Below are 13369 nucleotides of genomic sequence, written 5' to 3'. Positions count from 1 at the left end.
CTTTGATATAACCAATTATGGGGCAGATCTGAGATGGTCGAAAAAATTTTCAACAGTACATTATGTATTTAGTAATTTAAGTGAAACGATATCTGTCAGCATATTTTTGTAATATTATATGTGTATTGCAGCAACTGCTGCAGCGAGGAGTTTTGAAATAATAAGCAGGCATGTACTTCTCTTGGCAACAGTTATGTATATGTACGTAATTCGATACGAGTGCACGTCTTTTGTATGTCAATAAAAATGATAAAACGATTATAGATGTATTATCATTATTATTATAATAATCTAATCGTTATTAACGAGCTATTGTTAACCATTGTCTGCTGGAGTAACGACGACGTCAACGTTTTGCCGGATCATTTCTTTTATGCGGTATAATCACTTTTTTTTTTTTTATCTTCTTATTCTTCGATTACTGTAGTATTTATGTAATTTATAAATTGCTAGAGATGAAGAATAATTATTCTTTACTCTCTTTTTTCTTACGATCCACTCGACGCTTTTGACGTTTTTTTTTTTTTTATTTCTTTCAAATACGTTACTTTCGAACTAGTATTAAATAACTTCTTCTCTCGAGCGGCCAACGACAGAAACCGTTTGAGTTTAAATCAAGACTGCACTCTCCGTTTAAGCGAAATAACTCTATATACCCTGGCCTTATTGAACGTACAGAAATACAAGATAAGTACAGAGAGATTAGCCAAAGGTCATGTACGCAGATGATAGTCTTACACGTATTTTCTTATGCTCTGTGAAATCCGTGCTACGCTTGATAATATCGGCATCATTCGGTCTAGGGGGTCGAAAACACGCGCATAAGGCATTCCAGATAAAATCGACAAGCCTCTCTCGCTCTATTTATTTATTTTTTTTTTTTTTACCTCATCTTGTTTTGAAGAGACGAACAAAAATTGTTTACTCACATACAAGTGTAATGGAAAATTATGTAACGATATGACCACTTTCGCAATATCCCACCTAGTAAAGCAAAAACAAAAAGGATAGAAAAACTTTCAAATATGAATTACAGTACGAAGAAATACGTTTTTTTTTTTTTATTTAAGAAGGGACGAAAACAATTTACTTCCGTCCAGTTGTCATATTTTTTTTCACCGATAATTCCACATTATCATTTTCATAAAACGAGAAAATTTTATGTACAGCATTAATTCGTATTGTTGATTTGTTTTTATTTATATACAATTTTCGTACAATGTTATATCACGTTGCAGTAGATCTTTTTGCGCGCAATAAATTCCAAACTACACATATAAATTCCACTTGTCATGGAATAATTTTATCTAATATCGTAATCTTCAAATCAACAGGTTTTGTGTATATTTTTCAACTAAATCAGTTTAAAAAAATTCACACCAATTTTAGAAATTTGAAAATCTTCAACTGATCAATATAATTATTCATATATATATATACATATGTATATATAGGAAGGTGAAAAATTATGGGTTTAAATTTTAAACCATCGTATGAATACTGAAAGAAAGAACTGTGAAACCAATAACTTGTCTGTCTTTCGGAGCCCAATAAGTCTCTACGACGACAAACAGAAAGTCATTTTTTTCTCTCTGTTCCAGGTTACAGCATTATTGAAAGAGATGGATACCGATAAATGTGACAGTGTGTTATAATTAAGTATAGTTTGTACTGGAATCAAAAATGAAAAGAAGCGCTTTTCTTTCTTTACAGTTTAACGACGAGAGTAAAGAAAAAGGATAGTAGTAATTGATCGGTTTAAAGTGCAATTGAGTTTCAACTATTTATATATATTATAATATTAGCCAAGTTTTTCCTGAGTCATGAAGGTTGGCTACGTACGACGAACGAACAAGTCGCCCACAGAGCAGGTCGGAAATAATTTAGCTACCTACTACACCAGACGTCGTACAAAAATAGAATATGAAATCTAAAAATGTACAACATGCCATTTACACATGCCGACGACCTCCGTATGTCGTGGTGATAAATTTCAGATAATCAAATTCCGTATCGTCATCGTCCAGCCATCCGGTATAAAAATTTTGTCAGACGATGATGGATCTGGAAGCCTACTTCTAAATTCATCGTATGTCAATTTCGCTTATCGTAGCTTGTCATCTACTCGCATCAAGAATAGACAGCAGCTGATAGTGAAAGATTTTCTGATTACGAATGTAATCTCCAGTATGGTAAGCAAAACCGATTAAATGAGAAAAATGATGAAATAGCTTTTCAAAAATGTGCTAATTTACTTAGTTTTCTATGAGAAATTAGAATCCTGTACAAATATTGCAATGCCAAAATTATATTATCACATTAAATGTGACAAATTGATAACTTGATACGAGTTAAAATAAACAGGAAAAAAACACGTCATACACTACTGGTCAAAAGTTCGGGTACACCAGTCGAAATTTCTCGCCGCACTAGAAGTTAGATAACGGACTCAAAAATAAAGATAATCAAGTTACTAAGCAGCGTTTTAAAGAGCACAAATTTACCTTCATTTTACTTTTTCAGTAAATTCTCTACCATTTTTTTTTTTGCTCCAGTACGCATTACGAAAGAAGATTTGTAACTTTTTCATTTGTAATTCAAAATAATTTTTTTTAATTCTGAAAAAATTCTTGCTACTCCAGTGTGAACCTGTGCAACGTTTCACCTCCTGACATTTACTCTGAGAGCCCATAGTTATTGGAATACGCTTTTTTTTTCTAAGACATGTTTGTTTTTAGCTAAAAATGTAAAACTGGGGCGAAAAAAAAAATGGTACGAGACTTTATAAAAAACTAAAATGTAGGTTTTGAAATGCTTTTCAAGTTTACCATGGAAACACCTGCGAAAAAATTTTCCCTAAAACTGTGGGGTTAATTTTCGCGCAGATAAAAAATAGCCGACAAACGGCCATGTTCAAAAGTAGGTACCAGGCAAAAAAAAAAAATCGTAGAGCCAGGAGTGTATGTGTAGATGATTAGTGAGTCGACTTAAAATTATTTTCACCCTATCATTTATTAAAAATATGATCACAGAGATTAAAATTATAAAATTATAAAATTAAAATTTAAAATAAAATAAAAAAAAGTACGAAAGGAATAAATATTCCTTTCAAAAATAAAAAAAGAAAAATCTCCAAAAATTTCAACTCAGTTTGAACACAAGTACAAATTTCATCACTTTTCATTCATTCCATAGGCATGGCAAATTTTTAAATCGTTATCATTCAGAGATATTATCTCACGATCTTTATGACTCTGATGATGTGGACAAATTGTTTCCACGATAGAACAGCAAGAATGAAGAAAAAAGATATTTGTTAGAACTTGAATTATAATTAAATGAGTAATTAATATGACGATTGTTAACAAGCATCAACGGCGTGCTACAAGGCTATTCTAATTATGAGAATATGTCAATATCAAATTTCTGGTTGGTTTAAGCTGGTGATTTTCAGTTCACAATCAGAGAATGAATCAAAGTAGGTAAAGAAGGTTTTACTCACCGCTGAGTTGCTTGGCGGTACCATTTTTTGCTTGAACTGTTGTCACTGTCATTCTGCGGCGTTGTTGGTGATGACTTTAGGGTTTCCATATTGTTGTAATTATCCATGATAAATTTAGGCTGAAAAATGATGAACTTTACTTTGCGAAAGAAGAAAACAAAAGAGAGCTTAAAATAGAATCAGGTTCGAGACAAAGGATCGTTAGATGATTTAGCAAAGAATTAATCAAGTTCGGTTTAGTTTACACTTCATCGACGGTACGAAATCGACATTTAAAGATCACCGCGGGATTCCCGCTTACAAGAATCACGTTTGCGCTAAATATCAGGCGTGTACCTGGTCTAGAGTGTTGAATGACAGGTTGTCACACCTTTCTTCGAAAATCTGTGAAACACTGCGATACTGGAGTTTCAGGTTATATGTCGTCTGCTCGGTCACGTATTGTCAACAATTATGCACTCTTTTATCGGGTGGTATAAAAAAATAACCTATAAACGTGTAATCTCACACCGTACCACTGCTGCATACTCATCATATACTGCAGTACTGCATATACTGGTTCCCGGTGAAACGTAAGTTCGTGGTGAAACCCACTACCACAAACAATGCGAATCAGGTAGATCGACATCTTGGAGTTGGATTTTCACGGGCAGCAAAATGCATTATTTCTTAACCAATAGGAATACCATGTCTATGGGAATGCCAATAAACCAGGGCAGCGCCACCTTGTGTGCGCTGTGTAACATCCGATTGGAGGCTTGTATGTTTTGGCCGTGTTCGAAAATTGACTGACAGTATTGTCAGCAATCTTTTATCTCTTTTGCGCTGCCAAGTTCATGGACAGCTCTGTCTCTGTCCTAGGGAATTTTTAGTACTGGCAGTCAATTTACGAGGCCTTTATCCCATATTTGTCATGGGATGTTACAGCTGAATGCGATGAACTATTTTCTTGGTGTTCCTATTGGCGAAGAACTAGGTAGCAAAATACTGTGGTAGCATTTTCTTGCTTAAATGCGAAACGGTGGAATTGGAACCAATCGCGCCAAGTACCGAATCTAACAAGCGACTGGTACCGCAGATCAGCGGGTGATTTGATTTGTATGTGCGTTAAATTCTCCAATCAACGGCGTTAAATGTCTTCGAATTCTCTTTTTCAGATCTTTATTACTCAGATCAACGTGGAGAATTCAGGTATTTATTGGACACCTGTGGGACATATTCACCCTATAACTGTTTATGCTGAATAAATTTTTGAGATGTCATACCTGCATATAAACTTTATATATGTATGTTTCGAAACTGTGTAGACGAATTAATTTGAAAAATAATAAACTGTCAATAAAATAATGGATTGAAAATTATATCAGGTGTGATTCGGTCTATTATATGATAGATGATTGTTTTAATCGATAAAGAATGACTTGGATCTGATTCTTCAGACCATATTATTACATTACAACATTATCGTTAACTGCAATCTCTAACATGTATTCCTCAGAAAATCGGTATTTATGATAATCGATCTTCGTATTAGTTATAAACAACACGATTATAAAAGAGTTCTCAGACTGTTTTTCATTCTATAATACAGGATATTAAAAATGCGTTTTAATCGACTTATTCCTTTCCCATTTTCCAATTATACAACCGCAGTGACTCATTGTATGATTGTATATTACACGTTAAAAAATTCATATTTTTTAATTTGAATGTACATGCTGAATGTGGCCGCACATAACAGATCACGTATCTCTAAAATACCTACAGAAATAAATCCTGACATGATAATGGAGTCAGTCTACGATTAATCAGATAAAAAAATACAGTCCGCATAGAGTATACACGTATCACTGCGTGGACGCGAAATAACAATGATACGTGTAAAATTTTTCGTAGAGTAAAATAGAATGGAAAATATAAGGAGAGTTGGATTATAAATTTTCAATCACCTGTCTAACACGCAGCGGAGCTGTCAAAGTAGCAGACGACGACGACTTTGCCCGTAGCGCCGTCCGTTTGTCCGTCTGTATCCCGAGCACGAAAATTTTTGGTAAGACGAAAACTGGCCCGTTTCTGCATGATTTAATCGCATTCATGTCACCGTTGAGTTGGATTGAAACGTAGCTATTTCACTAATCGAGTACTTGGCCACTGAACAATGAGGTTGCATCGCTGGTATTGCGTAAATTTAATCCAATTTAGAGTGACCTCGGCCGTAACATAACCTCAAATATCAACTGCTCGCGCTGAAAGTTCGGCAATCCGCTGCTTCAGGCGCTCGACTTTCGTGCCCCTTACGAACGTTTTTCCGCTTCAATTTACGTTTGTTCAATTTCACTTCCACCTTGCTCGACACCATTAAGTGCCGAGTTACTATTTTACAACTAATTTCTGGGTTAAATTTTCTGTCTACTTTTCAAGTGGCCCAACCCACTTTTACAAGTTTCTCTCACTTTGTATTGTCTACTGCAGAAAAATATTGTAACAATAATACACACTGTTACATGCATGTGCAACATGTTTAGCTGTTTCGTCACTGTTCGTTGCATAATGACAAAAAACAAAACAACAAAACAATACTATCCATATCTATAATTACTTTTCATCGTAAGTTATCCATCATCGTTCACAACTCTCTTGTGTTTATATTTATTTATTCATTATTTTGTTTATCTATTCCGAATTTAATTGATTATTATTAAGTTTAATTTAAAGATTATGTTTAATTTTGATTTGTTATTTTCTTAAGTTATCGATTAGTCGATTTATACTTTTAAACACGATAATACAATTATTGTACAATTACGTATTGTAATCATCATTTTTGTACTATGCAGCTTGTTTATTTTCCATGACAAAACAACTTGTAATCGAAACGAAAGTTTATTCAATAAAAACTTCATTTCCTAAGTTATAAATATGTCTATTTTCTCATTTGCACACAAAGCTTGGCAATACCAATCAACGTCGCACACCACCAAAGCATTATTCTTTACTTTTCCTACTGGCAATTAAATTAAAACAGCACACATGTCAATTGCAATGTAATTTAATATTACTTATTATTGGACTGCCTACATCAGTTTGTTGGCGTATTATGTCGTTTTTACATTACTCATTATTTAGAAACACACTGAGACCAGCTACATTTTGAATTACATCGTTTATCACAGATCGATTACTTTGATTCTACGAATAATGGAGAAGCATGATTTCTTCGGTTTTCTGCTCATTCTTTTACTTTCTCTATTTTCCGTTTCATGATTGTTCACTAATGGTCTTGTGATAAAATAAAGAGTTTATTTGAAACTAGTACACAATGCTGTGCTAAGGCATTGGTATACAATATTTCTGTGGATCGACCATCTGGGAACAAAGCAAACGATATGAACAGTCTAGCGTTCAGTTTGGCCGAAACTCTAATTCCATCCACATACGTTCAACAAGGACTGAACGCCAAGAAGACACGAGAAAATCTTATACGACATTTCATAGAACACGTGAGTCTTTGACAAAAAATCTGACACAAATCACAGAATGATCACGACTTGTCAGCCATGTTTCAATATCGCAGCGGAAATGGCCAGAAGAGGGATGGGATGACGCGACAATAGAAGCTTTCTTCTCGGACTTATCCCAAATGGACAGCAATAATTTTCCGTCCAACTGCAGCGTCGGCGAAAGAGAGGCCAGAATAGCATCAAACATCGTTGCTCGCAGACACTTTCGTATGGGCCATGGGATTGGTAGGTCAGGAGACTTGGAGGAGGTGCAGCCTAAGGCGGCAGGCAGTAGTCTTATGTATAAGTTGACGAACGCATTAGTTCTCGACGTGATACGATACATGGGTATGCAATGTTACCGTTTCTATCTAGTGAATTTTGAAACTCTTGTAAAACTTATCGGATAATATGAAACATTGATTGTTGTTTCAGGGGTAAAGAGCATAGCAGGTTGCTTTGTATCGCCAATGGCGACAGGGATGAGTCTGGTACTCTGTATGTTGACGCTGAAGCAGGACAGACCGCGAGCAAAGTACGTGCTTTGGCCAAGGATTGATCAAAAGTCAAGTTTCAAATCGATCGTCACGGCAGGACTGGAGCCAGTTGTTGTTGAGATGCAAATTGTTGGCGACGAGTTAAAGACCGATTTGCAGAGGCTGGAGGCTCAGATGGCTGCGCTTGGTGAAAGCGTCGCCTGTGTTTTAACTACCACCAGCTGTTTTGCTCCACGGGCCTGTGATTCAATCGATTTGATAGCAGCGCTCTGTACACAATACAACATACCTCATTTAGTGAACAACGCATACGGGTAAGAAACAGCGTACTGATAATTGAATTGCTAAATATTTTCTACGATTTAATATTCATTTTGAAAAAAAAACAACAGATTACAGAGCACAAGATGTATGCATCTTATTCAAGAGGCGTCCAGAAAGGGACGCGTCGACGCGTTTGTTCAAAGCACAGACAAGAACTTTTTGGTGCCAGTTGGGGGAGCGGTGATTGGATCCTTTGATAAGAACCTACTCGATAGAATTTCAAAAATGTATCCGGGCAGAGCGAATGCGAGCTCAACGATGGACGTGCTGATAACTCTCCTGGGACTCGGAATGGCTGGATACAAGCAGTTAATCACGCAACGCAAAGAGACCTACTCGTACTTGAAAGACGAACTCGGAAAGTTAGCCTCCAGACACGGAGAGAGGCTCCTGGATACCAAGGGAAACCCGATATCCATGGGAATGACGCTACAGTCACTGAGCCATCAGCACGACAATAAACAAGTAACGATGTTGGGCTCGATGCTGTTTTTGAGAAATGTTAGCGGTACTAGAGTCATCACGACCACAGATTCAAAGCACATTGTTTCACACAAGTTTGAAGGTAAGAAATTCGCGCCCGAAACTGATATAAAAAATTTTCAGAATCCAAAGCATACTTCGATCACGTTATATTTTAACCAGGTTGGGGAGCGCACAACAGCAACTATCCGGTGCCCTATTTAACAGCAGCCGCTGCTTTGGGTATGAAAAAATCAGATGTCGACTCGTTTGTTCAACGTCTGGACAAAGCTATGATAAAAGTGAGGCGGCGCTCTGCTCCTGCTACACCGACAGCTTCTCTAGCCGGTTCTAGCATCAATGGAGACACCGGAGGCGCCGGGGGACCTGGCGAATCAAGCACAGCTTCGACTAGCCGAGCGAGCAGCAAAGACAGCCTGAGAAAGTGAACCGTGATCAACGCGACCGGTCAGTCCAATCAGCACATTAACATGTAAGTGTTGAACACTTGTGATAAAAAGATGTCACGTGTTTCTAAGATATGACAAACGTTTTTACATCCATCAGTTTCAACAAAGCTGATTAACTCTCTTGTGAATAGACAAAGGTATTGACGATTATTTCGTTAGAAAACACTTTGTTTGACTTTCCATAGATTGGTCAGGTGTCATTGACGATACTTGAGTATTCATCAGTGATATTTTACTAATAGATTATAAATCAGTTATAAATAGAATACTGTGAATATCACGTCAAGCTTGATTGTCTTTTGATGAAAGATTGTCGAATGAGAAACACGGTAAAACAAAGTTATGTTCTGGGTACACGTGACTTCTAAATGCGCTGGTTTGTCTGTCCGTTCGCGTTGAGAAACCGTTTGAATTAAGTCATTGCAAGTTCAGTTTAAGATTTGAAAATTAGTCGTACTGATAAGTGGTCACTTGAACAGCTTATGAACATCGTCCTGTCGCAATTTCCCAAAAGGACGATAATTATTCACATTTGCCGTTCGCATTCGATTTTAACATTTAGCTGATAATTGAATATTTATCACACCGTGACCATTTCTTAGTCGATGAATTTACAAAAGAGTGCTTGCTGGTTGATAAAACCAATCGATAAGAGGCAAATTGATATTCTAGATACGATGTAAAATCAATACATGTCTCCAATGTTCATTTTAAGCATCGTAAATATCTGAGCAATCGTCGCACGTCGCCAGATACTACGTGCTTGGCCTGTCACATTGCAATACCACATGTTAGAACCTAGCTAAGGGTACAGGTTGTTGAAAAATCTTGAAGAAATAAACTGGTTTCATTAGTCAATAATACGTTCCACTTCATTTGCTGAAGAGATGATGTTGATAAAAATTTCTTAGTTCATTCTCGAAATGCGTTTTTTCATCAGAGGTATGATATTTTAATGTTTATGAAATGAAGTTGATGCAAATATCGACGAAGCATCACAGGAAACTATATAAACCATATTCAAATGCAATGACAGTAAAACCATTTTATGTCTTCCACCTAGTTTTTCATGTGATCCTGTATTAAGGCGAAGTGTCAGATGCCGATGAAAACCGTTAATTCTATTGACATACATAATGATTTGATCGATTATAATTTCGATTGGAAGGTTCCAAAATTGTTAACGAATCAAAAGATTGTCAGTATAATTTATTACCCTACTATGTCATTATCTTCTCCCGTCGCCCGCAAGTACAACAAACTCTCAATTTTTCAACACATTAACTTAATCAATCAACACAGCTAATCATTTGGATATAAACAGATCTCCAAGTCCCAATTCATCTCAAACCTGAATTAATCTTTCCTTACTTCTACTAATTATTATACAAAGATATACCTATATTAAGTTTCCTACTTTTTACAAAAAAGAGATAATAAAAAAAAAAAAAAAAAAAATAAAGAAAAAGAATGAATTTAACAACTCCGCCTCACAGTGGTGAAGCAGTCGTGACTTTGTAGTAAAGATCTATACAACTGAATAATAAGATAATAATTACCGAAAGATATATTACTAACTGTGAAATTAAGAGGCGTCAGAAAATTTTTTCAAAATTTCAAAGGGGAATTGGAGCTTTCCCTTTGACGCCTCTTAGTTATATGAATTATTTAGAAGAGAATTTAAGTAATTTCGACATGTAGATAATAATTACTATACATTGCACTATGAATACGAACACACAACTACGTCACGTAAGAAATAGTTATTAGGCGTTAGCTTGTAGCACGTTTTTAAATTAACATCTCGGAACACAAAAGTGTTGAGTTTTTTTTTTTTATCGTGACAATTGTTTTTTTTGTTTTCATCTTCTAGTCTGTTCTCGATACTTATTGTAAGATCCGCATTATGTAGCATAAGATGGTGAGAGTAATTTTAATATCCTTGCATTCATTTTGGCTTTGTCTTAATATACGACATACATCGTTGTCATTAACAGTACCTTTGACAAAGTTGAAATGAATTAGGAATAGTCCAATAATACGCATCTCATATATTGTAGATTTAGACATAAATATTGTTAGAATGCAGTTTTCCGAGTGCTCGTTTACCGTTATGAAATGATCTCACGACATGTGATTAACAGTTGTGCAATCGAATCTGGATATTGCAATTGAACCGAATATTGAATGGAAAATAGATTGAAAATTATTGTGTCTAAACTACGAGTTACGATATCCACATTCTGAAAATTTTGCAAGGAGTATTCGACAAATTATTCGTATGCCCTAGTTATTGAATTTGTTATTTATAGATAAATTATATTACATATTGTTAGATATCGATGCTGATCATGTTGAAAAATACTCATCAAAGTTACGTTGGCTCCGAATTTTATTAATCAAAGTTGATAAAAAGAAAAAAAAAATAATGAATAAAGCGCCGCTTAGCATACATAATTCAACTGCCTGTAATCAATTATAAATTTTTGTAGTTCATATTGCGATAGTGAAAGTCTGGAGTAATTTTTCTCCGTTCCTACGTAGGTCTTGCAAATGATTGTTTATGCACTGTGCAACATCTTCATATCATCGAGATAACGACCAAAGATTTATAAATGCAAATATTATCAACTTCCAAGCATTGCACGTGAAAACCGCGTGAAATTCACTGATTTTTTTAGTTGAAGTGAGTTATAGCACTAATGCTGAAAAAATTAATCAGTTTCACGTGGTTTTCACGTACAACTTACTTGCGCTTCCAAGTCAATAAGATCTACATTTACATATCTTTGATCTTTGTCTCGATATATATAAATATATAATATATATACACACGAGGATGGTCCTTAAATAGGTAATTTTCGAATATCGACCGGCGCGCCCCCGAAATCGGCTCCAAATAATTCAAAAATAATTCTCTAATTTTTTCAGATTTTTATCTCGACTTTAACCCGTGCCCCAAAAAGCTTGGATTTCCACATTAAATATACCGAACGGATTTAGATGAAATTTGGTGTAAGGTGGGTTTTTTGTGTCGCTGATTACGAATCTGATCTCAAAAGTCACTTGCCATATAAAAGATATTGCCATATTGGATCCACCAGTTTGAATATTTTAATTTTGAGTTCAGTTTCGTTATTCTGAGATTCAATAAACCTGCCTATACCATGGGGGGTTTTATGTTAATCCGTTTGGTAAATTTGACTGCCCTTGAAAGGGTTGAATGGAATCCACCCTCTTTGGGGCACGGCTTAGAGTTGAGATAAAAATTTGAAAAAATCGGAAAATTATTTTTAAATTATCTGGAGCCGATTTGGGGGGCGCACATGTCGAAATTTACAATTGACCTTTTTGAGGACCACCCTAAATTATTATATATATATAATAATGTTATCGATTATTTATTGATATAATGAATATTAGGTATAATCGAAGATTTTATGTAGCTGGTGTCCGAATAACAGAGTTTAAAATTACGTACAGATTCAGAATGCAAAAATGAAGAAGCATGTTGAAATGTATGTATAGAAGCATACGCAATGTTGATGCAATTTTTTACCTTTCAATAGCATTTTCTTCATTTTATATCCGAATCCATACACAATTTTACACGAAAAAGACACCAGGGACATAATAATTCCTATGTAAATAATATTTTCTTTCACTTTAAATTTTACTCACAAAGAGATAATAATTTTTGAAGACGTTAAATTATTGCTTTGCATATTTCATCATACAACGATATATCAATGGACCTAATTTTTACTATAGAATTTTATTGCTCTCGCGAACGTACAACAAAAAGTTGAGTTCTACTAAACGTTGATATGATTAATATAATTAGTATATTAGCTTGCAGTTAAATTTTATCATTTCTCTTTTCTATGACAAAGCGAAGAAAAGGGAATAACAAATTGCGGCCTTTTTTTTGGCATACTGCACTTAACGGATGACAAACTGTTGTTGTTGTTATTATTATTATTATTATTATTATTATTATTATTATTATTATTAATAATGTATACTGTGTATTATGTTACCAATTTCAAAAATTTCTTCACGCTATTACACATGCGACGAAATTTAAGCCTTTTGTCTGTACATTTGCCGTATTAAATTTGAACGAAGTAATATATTATTCAGTTCGATACGCAGCATGAATTTTCTCCCGGTTAGATATGTGGAATTTGAAAATTTTCCCACCGCTATTGATGAAATATGATGTGAAGTGGTGGAATGTTAATTGCAAGCAGTCGGACACACACGCATCATTTAACACTTATGGCGCAATACGCAAGGGACAACTGATCCTCCGTATGACGGTATTATGTATTTTGCAATATATTGTACATACATACGGTATTATATATACATTGTTTCAACGATCTTTTTAAACATTTAAAGTTAAGGGAGTATAATATAGCGTAATAAGATACGTCTCTTACGCATAAGGCACGGAGCACACACATTTACGACATCATTATACCAACAGGCGTGTAAATTTATATAATAATAATACCAATTAAACAAAATGTTACTACGTGGAAAAAAAAATTTAATTCGTATTGAAGAAAAGGAGGAGGTAGGAAAGGAAGGAATAAGAAATCAACAATC

At 34.9% G+C, this 13369-nt stretch overlaps 2 protein-coding genes across 11 annotated transcripts in view; one reads left to right on the top strand and one right to left on the bottom strand.

Annotated features, from left to right (window-relative positions):
• LOC124179082 (cytosolic purine 5'-nucleotidase) overlaps window positions 1-6051 on the bottom strand; it is a 26373-nt gene extending 20322 nt beyond the window's left edge. The window contains exons 1-2 of one of the 10 annotated variants that reach the window (XM_046563126.1): window positions 5452-6051; window positions 3503-3621 (exon numbers count right to left, since the gene is read on the bottom strand). In XM_046563126.1, coding sequence (XP_046419082.1) covers window positions 3503-3621; window positions 5452-5598 — 266 coding nt within the window. In that variant the 5' untranslated portion in view covers window positions 5599-6051. Of the gene's footprint in view, window positions 1-205; window positions 228-320; window positions 475-3502; window positions 3622-3838; window positions 4059-5451 lie in introns of those variants that run through there. The other 9 variants (XM_046563125.1, XM_046563128.1, XM_046563127.1 and 6 more) reach the window with 9 other exon arrangements.
• On the top strand, window positions 5487-13369 carry LOC124179083 (O-phosphoseryl-tRNA(Sec) selenium transferase). The gene is made up of 6 exons (XM_046563140.1): window positions 5487-5552; window positions 6816-7002; window positions 7077-7350; window positions 7438-7813; window positions 7892-8388; window positions 8469-13369. Exons 2-6 carry the CDS (start codon window positions 6889-6891, stop codon window positions 8732-8734), a joined length of 1527 nt encoding a protein of 508 aa, XP_046419096.1. The 5' UTR covers window positions 5487-5552; window positions 6816-6888; the 3' UTR covers window positions 8735-13369.

The sequence above is a fragment of the Neodiprion fabricii genome, chromosome 3 (assembly GCF_021155785.1).
Source record: "Neodiprion fabricii isolate iyNeoFabr1 chromosome 3, iyNeoFabr1.1, whole genome shotgun sequence".
In the NCBI taxonomy this organism is placed as follows: Eukaryota; Metazoa; Arthropoda; class Insecta; order Hymenoptera; family Diprionidae; genus Neodiprion; species Neodiprion fabricii.
Note: the sequence above shows the minus strand (reverse complement) of the source record. Positions and strands in the feature narration are given on the sequence as shown.